Source organism: Pogona vitticeps, chromosome 1, assembly GCF_051106095.1.
Source record: "Pogona vitticeps strain Pit_001003342236 chromosome 1, PviZW2.1, whole genome shotgun sequence".
NCBI lineage: Eukaryota > Metazoa > Chordata > Lepidosauria > Squamata > Agamidae > Pogona > Pogona vitticeps.
Window position 1 is genome coordinate 228,215,224 of NC_135783.1, and position 14,996 is coordinate 228,230,219.

The following is a 14,996-nucleotide window of genomic DNA, read 5'->3' on the forward strand; positions in this document are numbered from 1 at the left end:
CAGTGTAAATTATGGTTTCTTTCGGATGTACACTAAAATATTAATACCAGATCAAAATAGCACACATTTTACAAGGGCTCCTATTTAAGGTAACACTGAACAACCTAAATATTTCCATAAGATAGATCATAAATGGCAGTCTTACACAAGCACATGATTTTATAGCTAGTTTACATATTTTTTAAAATATGAAAAACTAATTGGTCTGTGCTCTATGAAGCTCAAAATGTGCTACATGTATTCCTACTAATGGCTGTATTAAACAAAGAGTAAAATGAAATGGTGTTCAGTTTTCTCACCATTTAAATGCATTTCATAACTGTTACTGTTACTGTTATTTTCAGAAATATGAGTTTTCCTCCGAAGTTTGGCTTTCGAAACAGGTATAGTATTATGATCTTTTTGTTCTTGATAGTATGTATTTTAGGGTATTTAAAATGGTGATCAATAAAATGTTAAGAGATTTTTTTTCACACTTCAAACAAAACAATACTTAATACAGAGGTCCTGAGGGTGGGTGGCCCCTCCATTAGTGGTTTGGGAAACTCCCTCTTTTTGCGGGGAGTGACTCTCACTGTGAAGAGTGTGGCTCACAGCCTGGGGGTCCATCTGGATCTGACACTCACCATGGAAACCCAGGTAATGTCAGTGGTCTGCTCCACCTATTTTCATCTCTAACGGATTGCCCAGCTGCATCCCTATCTTGATGTTGGGGAGCTCACCACTCTGGTCCATGCACTTGTAATCTCGAGATTAGACTACTGTAATGCACTATACCTGGGGCTACCTTTGAGATTGATGTGAAAGCTTCAAATGGTACAGAATGTGGCAGCCAGGCTTCTCACTGGAGTGAGAAAATATCAGCATATTTCCCCAACTCGAGGGAAGCCCGAAGAGAAAGAACAAGAAACCAGGCCTTCTCAGCAGTGGCCCCTTGCCTCTGGAACAGTCTGCCCCAGAGATCTGTCTGGCTCCCTCGCTGGGTGTTTTTAAGAGCAAACTTAAGACCTGGCTCTTTAGGCAGGCTTTTCCTCCTTGTCATCACCTGATTATTTTTCCCATCTTGAACTATATTATTACTGATGTCTTATTTTATTATATTGTTTTTATTATTATCTATTATTGTTAGCCGCCTAGAGTAGACTTCGGTCTAGATGGGCAGGTTATAAACAAACAAACAAACAAACAAACAAACAAACAAATAAATAAATAAATAAATAAATAAATACAATGCTTATAGAAGGAAAAATCAATGTAATAAAACATTTTTCTAAAGCATCGGAATACATTTCGGGTGAACCGGGGGAAAAATAAAAAGCTGTGTGAACCTTCATGAGTCATCAAAAGTTGGCGACTCACGAAGCATGAAGTTGCCCACATGAACTGACGAATAGTGGATTTATTCATCAATTTGTGGGGGTTACTTTAAAAAAAAGGCAGGCTAAGGGAATCCAGCCTGCCCTTTGCAAAGATGGGGTTGCAGTTTCCCTACCCTAAATGAAGCCATAGCTGCCATCTTGGCAAAGGGCAGCTAGTTTCCCTTTCTACAGCTGGGAAGGCCTGATGAAGACCTTGGCAGCAGTGGCGATGATTGTGGTAAGGGTGTGATGGTGGGAGGGCAGGGGCTAAGGTAGGATGAGGAAAGGGGTGGGGGCTAGACTGTGGGGGTGGATGCTGTCTATTGGCCACCCATTCGCTGATTGGTGGGCCTGTAGGCAGAATGGAAAAGACATAGGATGGCTTTTTTTAAAAAAAATCTATGGGGATCAATAAAAATGGGGAAACATTTGTTGATCCCTATTTGTCGGGACTGAAAATTTGATGAATATGGCTCGATGAATATTTGACGAATCAGCTATATTCGCTGAAAAAACTGATCTGTTTTTATATTTGTCCCTATCTCTAGTTATTATCTTTTTATCTACTCCATTCTTTCTTCATTTGGAATCACAGCCAAATGTTTAGATTCTAATCCAAAATAATAAAGACATTTGTAGGCAAAAGGTATAGATAATTATTAGGAAACTAAACATTTGCATGCATGGTATGCTTAGCATGTTAAGTGGCCTTACCATGATACTAAAATTTCTGTAGAATTTCAGTAGAGCTGCAAATAGAACTACTATCACTTTGCATTTCTCCGTCCTCAGAGAAAAATGAAAGTATTCAAAGTGTCTAAAACAGAGTCCTGGTCATGTTAACTTGATCTACATTTGTCCTTTTAAATCTGCATAGGATTACTGCTTTTTATGAAGAGCAGCTTGGAAAAATTCTGAGAATGCATTATTAGTTGATGTCATGGATGGTTTGTCCACTTCCCCTGCTTGAACATTTTTATCATAAAATATTGCTTCTCTTCAGTACTCTGTATATGGTTCGCCTTTATTCATAGCAATGATGGCTTATATAGAATAATGCTTAATATAAAATTTCAAAATGCTGATTCTATTCATTTGTGTAGAATGAAGAGCCAGTATTTTCTAGAGATGGCAATAAATTTTTTATGACAGTTCCTGTAAAGCAAGGTGGCCGTGGTGAATTCCATCATATTGCTATGTTTGATGTCCAGGTGAGTTTCTTTTAATAAAGTTTATTATTTATATGCCGCCTTTCTCCCCATAGGGGAACCAAACCGACTCACAATAAATAAAAAAGCATACAATAATAACACATTAAAAATTCCTTTCAAACTATGTATTAAAAATCAGTTAAACATTGGTTGGGATTTAAAGCAATTTTGTGAACATTTTTTTAAAACATTCAATATTCTGAGATACTGTATTTTTTGCTCCATAAGACACACCGGACCTTAAGACTCACATAATTTTTAGAGGAGGAAAACAGGGAAAATATATTCTGAACCAAATAGTGTAATAAAATATTTAATAAACTATAACAGAATAACATTTGAACCATGTAAAGTGAACAGCAGTCAACAGTGGCATTAAGAACCATCACCACTGTCATTAATAAATGGAGAGACTTAAAACTTTGTGTACTCTAGTTTATGTACCATAAATTTGTGTACCATGAATTTAATTCAAGTACATATAGACCATTATCAGCCAGTGATTAGACCTATACCACGCTACCTATATTTTACATTTACTTTCATCCACCTCCTCCCCATGCTTATAGAAATGTCTCAATGACAGATGATATTGTTGTGCAACTCTGCCCAGCTACAGCTCAAGCCTATATTAAGTTAGAAATGGTTTGTCTGATTTGGAACTGCATTGAGAGGTCCCTTTTAGTTGTGTGGGGGATAAATAGTGGAATTAAACTATTTAACAGCTGGTTTTCCTTATTTACTTTAGGTTATGAAAAAGAACAGCAACACAAAGCTTAATCCATTCACCAGCAGTAGCACATGCTCAGCATAAGACCAAATCTCGGGTTTCTGATATAATTGAACATTTATAGCATGCAAGGCACAACAACCATGAACAATGTTCTTGACAAGCCAAAAAAACTGAATACAAACTATAGTAGCTGAAATCAGGAAGCAGGTACTGTAATCCAGTTAGAAGTCAAGAGGCACAGTTAGTTTCCTTGCTGCAACACCCTTTGGAAATACATTCTCTATTAGATGCCCAGAACTAGTTGAAAAGTTTGCAAGCCGAATCCAAATTTCTCATAAGAATGCATTGAAAATTAAATAATGCATTCTTATGGGGAAAAAAGGTCAGAAACTTTTAAAAAATTAAAAGAAAGTCACTTACCAGGGACTGTAGACTGAGCCCAGCTCTGCACAGTGCCTTGGTAGACCCCAGAACAGTCAAAAAAGAGCCCCAAACAGCTAAAAGCCAGCACGCAGCCGGCAGCCATTTTGTGCTCTTCTCTGCTCCTGTCCCCTCCCCTCTCCCCACCTAACAGCTGATCAGCGCTGGTCTGAAACACTTCCCAGGCAAGCAGGTTTCAACTCAAATGGAGCACCTTTTCACCCAAGCACGGTTTAACCCAAAACAAGCAGCTTTTAAAGAAAAACAAGCAGATTTTTAAGGCAAGCATGCACATTTCTACACAAGCAGGTTTCAACTCAAACGGAGCAACTTTTCACCCAAGCACAGTTTAACCCAAAACAAGCAGCTCTTAAACTAAATTTTACATTTTAAAATGACAATACCAGGCAATCCCAGGTCTCTCTCCCAGCTCTCTAACTGCTTGGACTAGCAAGGAAGCAGACAAACAGCCTCTTCACTAACTGAAAGTTTGAATTTCCCCGCTTTCCATGCATATTAGGCATGCTAATATCTGTGCACTGGAGGATTGTGGGAGGAACATTCCAGCCCTTGATGGGGGTCCTGTGGGGCACCCCAAAACACTGAGTAGGTCTCTTGGCCTCTTTCAGGACTGGGGCTGTGCAGCCCTGCTCTGATCAGGAGGTGCAGCCGGGGGGGTCACCATGCCTTTGGGGTATATAGCACAGAAAGGGGAAGAATTTTCAGGGGCCATTCTAACTCATACCTTTATTGTAAAAGTGGTTTTCCCAGGGTAAGGCTCATCTATTGCACGTTGGATGTGCTGATCCCTGTGATTTCCCCAAATGTGGGAAAATCAACTGCCTAAGTGGGGGACTATGTTTATGGTTTACCCTGGTCTTTCTAAACTCACCCTTTCCCCTTTGGTCCTTGGCTGTTTTCACTGCCTGCTGCCATAGGACTATTGGCCTTGCTGGTTTTCCAGGTGGGCTGCAGGAAGCAGATCCTGGAAAGCTAGCAGTGCAGAATGGTGAGGTCCAAACAGCAAGCAGTCTCTGGTGCCAGTTCAGAGGCCTCCCAGTATGGCAGTGGGAGGCTTCTGGGTGGTGGTGGCTGAACCCTTTTTTTACTGTATTTACTCCATAAGAAGCACATACTTTCTCCCCCTCTATTTGGGGGGGAAGTGCGTCTTATGGAGCGGAAAATATGGTATCTCAGGCTTTCATGACAAATGCTTTGCATAAACAGCTCACAGGTTTCCAGTTTTGTCAATGCATATTTATTCTTTAAAAAAGTTCTAGCTTTCGATGGCAGTATACACCACCTTCATCAGGGAAGGCAAGATATCAACTAAAACAAAATTAACCTTAAATGCAACAAGGTACAATCAAAACCAGTTGTGTAAACATTCAGACCAAACTCAGCAAATTATCATTAAAGAACCAGTAGCCCACACTGGCCAGTGTTAAATAAGGGCAACCTGCACAAAATACAGCACTTGGAAATTTTCACAGGAAAATTATGACTACCTCCATTGCCCACCCAAACCGAAATAATGAGATGAGACATGGTAATATGGGTTGAAACTAGGGCCACAACTTTATTAACTGTTTAACTTTTAACTACCCTTTTTACAAGGGGGGCAAGCCATAGTGTTAACTGGTCTGGAACCCTTGTCATTCTTGACCAACCAATCCAGACCTTTGCTCCTGGGAGTTCCTACTCCGAGAGGGTGGTGTTGAACTGTCCAGCACCCTCTCGGCCATCCACCCAGAGTAAGTCTCTAGACTCCAAGTGCCCATTCATCAAGCAGGGAAGAGGACAGCAGAGGCCATGAGGCTTGTTTTAAAAACTCGCATTGAACCAGGCCTGCTCATCCTCTTGCGAGGCCCCTGTCTGTCATTCTTTGAGGTGGCAGGCAAAGCGTCCCCACCCAGGCAGCTCGGCGCCTTTGCAGAGTGACATAATGTAATTTTAAATAAATTAGCTATGTTTTGTGCCATACAGTCAGAACTGATTTATACTGATCTTTATAAGGCTGTAAATGTAAATGGCAAGTTAAACAATTGATTTTACCAGCTCCTTACCTTAGTGAGTTTCCATGACTGACTGAAGATTCAAACCCAGGCCTCCTGAGTCTTAGTCTGTCACTCTATCCACTACATATCCTAAGCTACATATCCTAAATCAGCTACATTGTACATTTAAAGGTCTTGCAGTCAATATATGTAGAGGAATTCTGAAGCAAAAGAAATTCATCATGGGAGATTTGACTAAACATTGTTGTTGTTGCTTTCCCCTGCAGACTAAGAGTGAACAATTTAGTATACGGCATCTGACATCAGGAAACTGGGAAGTTATCAAAATCTTGGCATACGATGAAAATACGCAAAAGATGTGAGCATTATTTTTCTTTGTCTATTCAGGTAAAATATCTGTGTTATCAAGATAGAATGCACTTTTGAAAATAAATATGTAACTGTTAAACATGTTTCATCCATTTTCAAACACTAATGTAACCTATAGCCATAAGTACAAAGAGAAACTTCATTTGGCCTGTTGGTGCAAAACACAAGTCTTTCTCAAGTAAAGAGTGGGGGTATATTATATCACCTGGCTTGCTACTTTGATTGAATATGAGAAATGAGTTATGTCAGAATAAAATTTCTAAGCAGGTTTCTCCTAATTTAAAAACAGATTGAGTAACATAATTAGAATATATAAAATATACATTGTATACCTACATTGTACATGCAACTTTCAACATTTATATACAGTATATTGTATACTATGCATCTATAATATAAATGCATATTCCATTTATTTTGCATACTCTTGAGATTTTCCACAGCTTAGTGTTACTTTGTTGGCTATCTGAGGTATGTCTTTTACATTGATGTGGGCAACCTTGGGAAGCTTAGCAGCCAAGTTTCCGTCTCAGCCCTCACTGTACAAGTCATACCAGAACTAGGAATGGCCTTTCCCCCTTCCCCCGCCCTTAAAAGATATAATTACAAAGTGCCTACATAGCACTTCTGGGTCTCATTTGTTTGGAGAGTGGGATTGTGGGGGCTTGGAAAGCCTTAAATGAAAAAAGGCCCCTGAAATATTTTTTTTTAAAACAATTCTTTCTTTGTGTGTGTGTGTGTGTGTGTTTGTGTGTTTGTGTGTTTGTGTGTGTGTGTGTGTGTTGGGGAAGGGGCTGAGAATGAGTAATGAGAATGGGTTTGCAGGTTGCAAACTGGTATGTCATTTGTCTTCTCGGTACTGTCAAGTAAAGGAATCCTCTCAAAAGCTTTTTTTTCTTGGTTTGTGTTTTTTTGGTTTGTTTGTTTTTGGAGAAATCTTGAATCACAATTCTTCTTTGCTTTTAAAGCTGCATTCCTATAACCAGGCACAAAGTTCTTGAACTTCGGTAGGATGTACTTCCAAACAGACCTGTTAATTGATGGAATCCTCCGAAGTTCATTTTCCAGCAGTTAGTGGTATGCTAAAATCTCCGCATAAAAGTTGGTCAATTACCTTTGTAACCACAAAGCCACTACAGTACATGTGAGCAAAACACAGAAAAGTCAGGTTCTGATTTGTGTGTAGGATCTCTTCACAGGATCTCTTCTTCGGTCAGTAAGTTTTGCATGAGGAAAATCAGTGATGGAGGGGATACAGCTAGCAAACAGCCCACATGTATGGAATATGAATGGTTTGTTAAATCTCAAAGTCACATGGAGTGGAGGCCAATGCTCTGCCAGTGAAACACACTCTAGCAACAGACCTTTCTCATTTTCCTGCCTTCACATACCTTTGGAAATCTGCTCCAAATTTTCTTCAAGGGAAAAAGGGAATTACCTTTCAATTGATGATTTCCTTTTGGAGATAAAAGTAAAACAAGGTCGCCAAATTTGCAGAACAAATCTTTTCCGAGATTTATGTTTGAGATTCTCAATTTCCTTGCTCAACCTCCTTTAATTTGAGCTACTGTTTGTTAGAACTAGCTAGGTTTCTAACATTTCAGCCTTGATGGAATAGTACATGTGTGCCATATGTGGCTAAATCCCAGCTAGAGCAGATCTATTGATTGAATGAGACTTACTAACATTTATGTAAGTCCCAATGGCTGAAATCCTGTTACTATTCTATAGTAAGTCACAACTAGAATAAAACCATTTGAATCAGTGGAACTTTTAGAGGAGTAGACTAACCAACTCGCCACTGTTTCAATGGGCCTACTCTAATATGGCTTACTGTGCTAAGCAACAGGATCTCAACCATTGATTCAATGGATTTATTTTGGTTTGGCAGAACAATTAGATTAAACCTATAGTAAATAATAATTTAATTGGTCCACTTAAATGAATCACACATTTTATTAACATGTAGGCATCCTTCAGTCTCGAGAGACTATGGTATCATGCCCTGTATGGAGGACTTGGAACAGCGTCTAGTGTGGCTGAGAAGGCCAATTCGAGAGTGACAATCCCTTCCACACTGAAGACAAATCCAATCTGTCCCCTGTCCAGCTCCCTAGTTTTGCTGCTTTTGTGACTTCCTCTTTGCCTCGGCCTGCTGGACAAGGGTCTCTTCAAATTGGGAGAGGCCGTGATGCAACATCTGCCTCCAGGCTGAACGCCCAGATGTCAGAGTTTCCCATCTGTTGAGGTCTATTCCTAAGGCCTTCAGATCCCGCTTGCAGATGTCCTTGTATCACAGCTGTGGTCTCCCTCTGGGGCAATTTCCTTGCACTAATTCTCCATACATAAAATGTTATTTGAAAATAAAAATATAATGTTGTTTAGGATTAGCATATTATGTAGAAGGTATTCAAAGGTAATAGTGATGATGCTGACAGTTTATATATCAATCCCACCAATACATTTTGTATTGCTTTGTCATTATGAAAACACTTGTTCCTCCCACTGCAGTCTCATTCATTCTTACTCAAAGTACAGGGCCTCTCAGTTCAATGTGTCTTTCTCCCTATTATACAGGTACAGTATAGGACTGGAAGTTTCAATGGTCGTGCACATAAATGTTGTGTGCTATATTTAATAATTTAATCAATGAATTTACTTTGTGCGAGATGTTATTTGTTATTTATTTATTAAAAATATTTCTCTCCAGCCTTTCTGCCTGAGGGTAGACCCCAAGGCAACTGAAAATGAATTTTAAAAATTAATACGTAAGGGCATTTAAAATTTGATGTTGACTTCTGAAGTCTTGGAGAAGAGAAAAGGGAATGATGAGGGGAAATGCTTACAGACCAGGACTTGGTGTTATGTGAAACAATAGCCACTTCTTGGTATATGCTACCTAATAAGTGGGTCCTGATAGCATCAAATGTCCTTGTCCCTGGGAAGATGGAGCATCTCCCACATGGACAATTTGTAGCTTCTAGCATTTCTCCACATTGGAAAATATGAGGTGTGATGGAGGCTGATGGATGGAGGAGAAAATGATACGGAACATCCACTTGCTAGGCCCTAGATGTTGCTCTTTTCTCATAAGTGTTGACTGTTGAGCCTTAAAATCCTTAGTTATGACCCTTGTTTATGCTTATACAGACAACAGAATTATTGAGTGTTACCCAGATTGAGTATGTTTCATTTTCTCTTCTTTGCCAGCTATTTTTTAAGTACTGAGAATTCACCCAGAGGAAGACAGTTGCATAGGTAAGTACATCAAAAACAGTGTATTTTCTAACTCATTGACAGAACTTTTGACCAATATCCTATTCCCAGTTATACAGTAGATACACTGGCTCACATAAGTATTGACTCACCATTCAGCAAATGATTCAGTGGATCTACTTTCAGTGTCCTATTGGTAGTGTATCCTTCTCTTCTTCCTCCTCTTCTCTTTCCCTGTGTCTGAAAAGGTATCGCCTTGCATTCCTACGGTATTCCATCAGTTATCTGAGAAATACTATCAGTATTGACCCTTTTGTTAGTCACCTATAACATTAGCCTTCAACGCAATTTGGGAGGGGCACACAGATGTGGCCAATGACATTCTGTTGGAGCTATTCAGTGTTACAGGAAAATATTTCAGTTTGTACAGTGGGACATGCCCTCTGCCTCCTTCATGTCCTCAGTCCCACTACCAAACTGGACCTAAATGGTTTCCAGTGATGGGAAAAGCCATCCATCAGTGTGGTGGATAGCACTGTATTTTGCCTTTCAAGCATGCATTTTTCATATGTATTTGCAAAAGGTTTATGTGTGCATGAACAATATTTATTTTTGCCACCTCAGTGCGTCAACAGTTGAATTACTGAATCGCCAGTGCCTTTCGTGCAATTTCATGAAGGATCAATGCACGTATTTCAATGCAAAGTTCAGCCCTACAATCAAATATTTCATTCTGCAATGTAAAGGTAAGCCAGCCTGCAGGAAAGAACAGAGAAACAAGGAAAGAGAGAAATACCACCATCAACAGTGGGAGTATTCATTTAGTCCCCGTGGCGCTGGGGGAAGAGTTTAAGGGGGAAATGACAGATACATCTGGTTTCACTTTGGTGCAGCAATCCTGGTCTGAAGAACATTCCCATGTGCTTATTTGGAAGTAAGAAAGAACAATGTTTAGCTGCATACTAAGCATGCATGTTCTTTAGCACTAGAAAATTGACATGATGGAATTAAATACTAGTGATGGCAAAAAGCATCAACAGTTTGAAACACGTTAATTATGGGAATTTTAAAATTTTATTCTGATATGTTTATTCAAATATTTCTGATATCACACTGTTAAAATAATAGCTGAAATCCACAATCTGTATAATTGTAAAATGACATGTTTTGACAGTAATTAAGAAATATGCATGATATCCATGTGGAAATACAAAAATCGTAGAGAAACTCTCAGCTCATGTCAGAATCTGGGAAAGGACAGGGATGTGTATAAGACCAAAACCCAAGCCATAATTATTGGGAGCCATATCTAGTTTTGATAGCATAGAAGATTTTCAAGTTCTTCATCTGATATTAGATTCTGTTTTCAGGCATGAATAAATATTGGGAGTCAAAATTGCCTTTACTAAGACCATAGAACCACTAAATAGCCATTATTCACTGATGTCTCAAAGAAACAGAGCGAGAGGTTTCCACTGAATTAAAAACCCAAGTCCCATTGATTTGAAGGGTTGCACTGAAAATATGACTAAAGTTTGGACTGAAATTGTGCCCAAGCTATCATCGTTAATCAGAAATCTGAAAAGAAACCTGGTGATGATAATACACATGCCTAAAGAGTAACTATCATATACAGTTATCATCTGTGTTAGCAAATCATATTTTCAGAATGACAGGGTTTATTTTTAAGGCAATAGAACCCGCTTCTTAAGCAATAGAATATGCAGCACCATTTGAAAATGGATGGGTGAATGGAAACTAGAGGTTGTGGACTATGATACATCTAATCCTTCAGTCTGGGACACCTCTCTTTTGAGATTTTTCTCTCAGTTTTCTAATGGAGTCCAAATCACTCTGAAAAGTGCTGAATATTGTTTGTTTGTTTTTTAAAAAATTTGACGGTAGCTGCAGGTGCTCTGTACTTCTTACAATCAGACTATTAATTGCTCTGTGTGCCAGTTGCTTAATTGAAAATTGAGATAATAACAATGCCTGTAACTTGTATTATTCTCCATGGGACTACTGTTGGGCTTAGTTTTAATGTTGATGCATTAATTGTTTTGAGAATTGAGCAAAGAGCATAACCAGAGATGCTTGGTTTCTACTGAAGTATTAAAGGAGTTTATATTTAACCAAATGACTTTAATAAATGTTTTGTATTTGTTGATATTATAGGACCCGGTGTTCCAGTTTTCAGTGTGCATAGTACAGCTAATCCTGAAAGTAAGTGTTCAGTAGTTCACTGGGTATTTTCTTGAGGTCATTTTCCCTTTCTTTTTAGTCTTCTAGGGAATTAATTTCTGAAAGCTCATCTTAATTACAGACAAGTAATAAACATGCCTGTAAGTGATAAGGATAGAGGGAAATTAATCAAGTGACTTTAATGTACCAAGGATTTCTTAGGCTGAAGTTATACGAGATACATATCTTTTATCTCCTGCTAATACTTACCTTAATTAGGTGGCAAAGTGGCATGACCCCTTTCACAAAGTATGCAAATTGAGTTCCTGTTACACCACCCCTAATGGTGAGCTTTAAGTTACTTTAAAGATGTAATCCAATTAGTTTGGATTAAGGTGTTAGCTTCCAAGTGCTACTTGTCTAGTTCAACCTACATTTAATAAATCAAATTCTGATTGTTAAGTTCCTGAATTCTAGTACAAGTAATATATATATATATATACAAGTAATATATATATATATAGCATTCTTAATATTTTAAAGTTATTTTCCAGATCTCCTCCATATTTTGTATTCAGAGAATTAATTAACATTGGGACATAAAGTTTCATTCAAATTTCAAAACAAGGCACTGATGTTTTATTTCAGCAGTACCTGTAATGTTGGCTTCCAGTTAGAACATCCTTAGCATTTGCAGCACAATCCTATACACAGCTATTCCCTGTTGAGGTCAGTGGGGTATACACATAAGGCAGTGTTTATAGTGTTCCAACGGAAAAATATAATTACATTCCAAATGTATCATCTTGAAAGTGAAATTTCAGTCTACGCAATGCAACTCTGCATCATTTGGATAATTTTACTATGTATCTTAACTGAGGAGATATTTAAATTGAAATGTTCCTTTGTGCAGGAATTTTTCATATTCCTTTAAAGTATGGTATTATTGCTCATAGTAATTAGACAAGGGAGTAGCCAGTCCAGTGGCGACAGACAGACAGACAGACAGACAGACAGACAGACAGACAGACAGACAGACAGACAGACAGATAGATAGATAGATAGATAGATAGATAGATAGATAGATAGATAGATAGATAGATAGATAGATAGATAGATGATATTATTTGATTTGATTTCATTTCATTTCATTTGTATCCCGCCCATCTGGTCTATATGACCACTTGAGGGCAGAGAGAGAGAAAAAGTCACCAACTTTTATTCTTTTTAGAACTCCCATCCAAAAAGTTGCAAAGAAAACATTTATATGACATATTTTAGAAAGAAAATTATCTAACATCTAGAGATTACTATTCATTGTTTATGATAAAATCAGTGATGTATCTAATATGAAAATGCAAAACCAGATAATCTCTTCTATTAATAAAGCAGAAAACACATGATTGAAGTTTACTTCAATTATTGTATTTGAAGCAATTATTACAACATTTTGGTTGACTGCCCAGAAATTATATCCCAGTAAGATTATCCCCTGTTGCCCTAAATGAGGGTTTGCTTTTCTGTTTCTGTGGGTTTTATAAAATCTATACTAATGAAGGAAGATTGGAAGTGGAAAGAAAACCAGACAAATATTTATGAAGATACAGCTGGAATATCAAGAGGGATAGTAACAACAACTATAAGAATATTTGAAACATGCATGTTGCAGTTTTCAGAATAAATTATGATATTTTTTTAACACAGAAGACATGTATAACTAGTGGAACTTTGTCCAGGGAACTACTATTTTGTGTTGAAGAGTGCTTTCCATTGTTACAAAAATGGATGTGTGATGATAGCACTTCCAGGAAATTCCATAGGTTGTGAATGGCAAATCAGACAAAACATTTTGATCACAAATGCTGGAATTTAACATCATTCTGGGATTCGCCACCACATCCATTCAAAACACTTTCTGATAGCATATACGTAGTACCTAGCACCTATCTGATAGATAGAGAAGTATGATAACAATTTCTGGAATTCTCTTTTCATTCTACCACACTGAACAAGTTGTTCATTGACATTTAACATTTTCTACACCAGTTCCCTTGTTTAGCGGGCAAACAGCAAAAGAGGCAAAACATCTGTGATTTGTGAAATGATGCAATCTTTGGATCTCTTTCTCACTTATTTTTCATTCTATCTGAAGAATACAGAATAGGACCATGTTCCCTGCTAGACCCACTTTTTGTCTTGTATAAAGCTAAAATGAAAAAAAAAAAAAAGCCTGAGCAAGGGTAGGATCTTATTTTAAGACACAAACTATATATTCAGAAATTAGGGGTAGGGCCAGGATGTCACAGTAGCATAAGGGCCAATTGAGAGTGCATACCACCCATGGCTGTAGATATCTCATTTCGTTATTTGTTTGTGTGTTCGTTCATTCATTCATTCATTCATTCATTCATTCATTCATTCATTCATTCATTCATTCATTTGTTCATTTGATGTACATACGGACCCATTAGTGCACACACTACTCTGGGCAGTTTACTGGCCTCACTTGGTGTGGCCACATTTATCTCTGTGGACTGGGGACAGCAAGTGAATTCAGGTAGCTGAATTTTGATAAAGTTATTTCAAGAAGTATTGAGATCCTAAACTGTTAAGGGCTTTATGGGTCATAACCAGCATCTTGAAATGAGCATGGATATTCCCTCAGTAACCTACTCTTCAGGCCTCTCAGTTAGGCTTTTATGAATGTCACATATTTTCCTACTAAATTAGTGCAGGTTACGCAGAAAATATGCATACATATAATATGGCATCTTAATATCTAATGTTTTGGGAGGCATGTATTATTTCTTATAATATTTCTGTTTTTGTTTGTGTGTTTGTTTTGTTTCGTTCAGTATTTTATATATTGGAAAACAATTCCATATTAAAAGAAGCATTTTTAAAGAAAATGAAGTTCCGGACAGAAACCAAAACGCTTCACATTGATGACTATGGTAAATATATCTAGAAGTTATTGAAACAAAACATTTTTGTCAGATAATATATGTTTTCTATCCTTGAAACTACCAGCCTTTAATGTTTTGCTCTTTTCTTAAAAGAACTTCCTTTACAGTTATCATTTCCAAAGGAGTTCACAGACCGGAATGCATATCCCCTTTTGTTAATAGTGTAAGTATATATTTGGCATTATTTAAATTACTAAAATTGAATTGTGAATTTGTTTGTTTCCATGATATCTTACCATCAGAAAAGCACTTTAGTTCACGTAAAAAGACAGTTTTGTTAAGTGCTTGAGTAACTGGTGTGATGACTTCAGATGTATGTGTTTACACAAATATGGAAAAGAGCAACCCATTCACCATTTTAGTTTCTTTTTTTCCAGTGAATATGAAAGGCAGAGCTAACCCTAACCCTAACCTTAACCCTCTTTTGGATTCCTTTATTTCTGATTTCCCTTCTATTCTTCCTAGCACTCCAGAACCCTTTAAAATGACTCCAAAAAGCAGCGAGGCAAGACAAAAGACCATCA

General features: G+C 37.7%; 1 protein-coding gene across 2 annotated transcripts in view; it reads left to right on the forward strand.

Moving 5' to 3' along the window:
• Positions 1-14,996, forward strand: part of DPP10 (dipeptidyl peptidase like 10) — a 784,532-nt gene that overhangs the window by 727,653 nt on the left and 41,883 nt on the right. For both annotated transcript variants that reach the window (XM_072984457.2, XM_020779615.3), the window contains exons 12-19: positions 345-383; positions 2,462-2,569; positions 6,007-6,098; positions 9,320-9,367; positions 9,950-10,071; positions 11,501-11,548; positions 14,362-14,460; positions 14,566-14,635. In XM_072984457.2, coding sequence (XP_072840558.2) covers positions 345-383; positions 2,462-2,569; positions 6,007-6,098; positions 9,320-9,367; positions 9,950-10,071; positions 11,501-11,548; positions 14,362-14,460; positions 14,566-14,635 — 626 coding nt within the window. The remainder of the gene's footprint in view (positions 1-344; positions 384-2,461; positions 2,570-6,006; positions 6,099-9,319; positions 9,368-9,949; positions 10,072-11,500; positions 11,549-14,361; positions 14,461-14,565; positions 14,636-14,996) is intronic.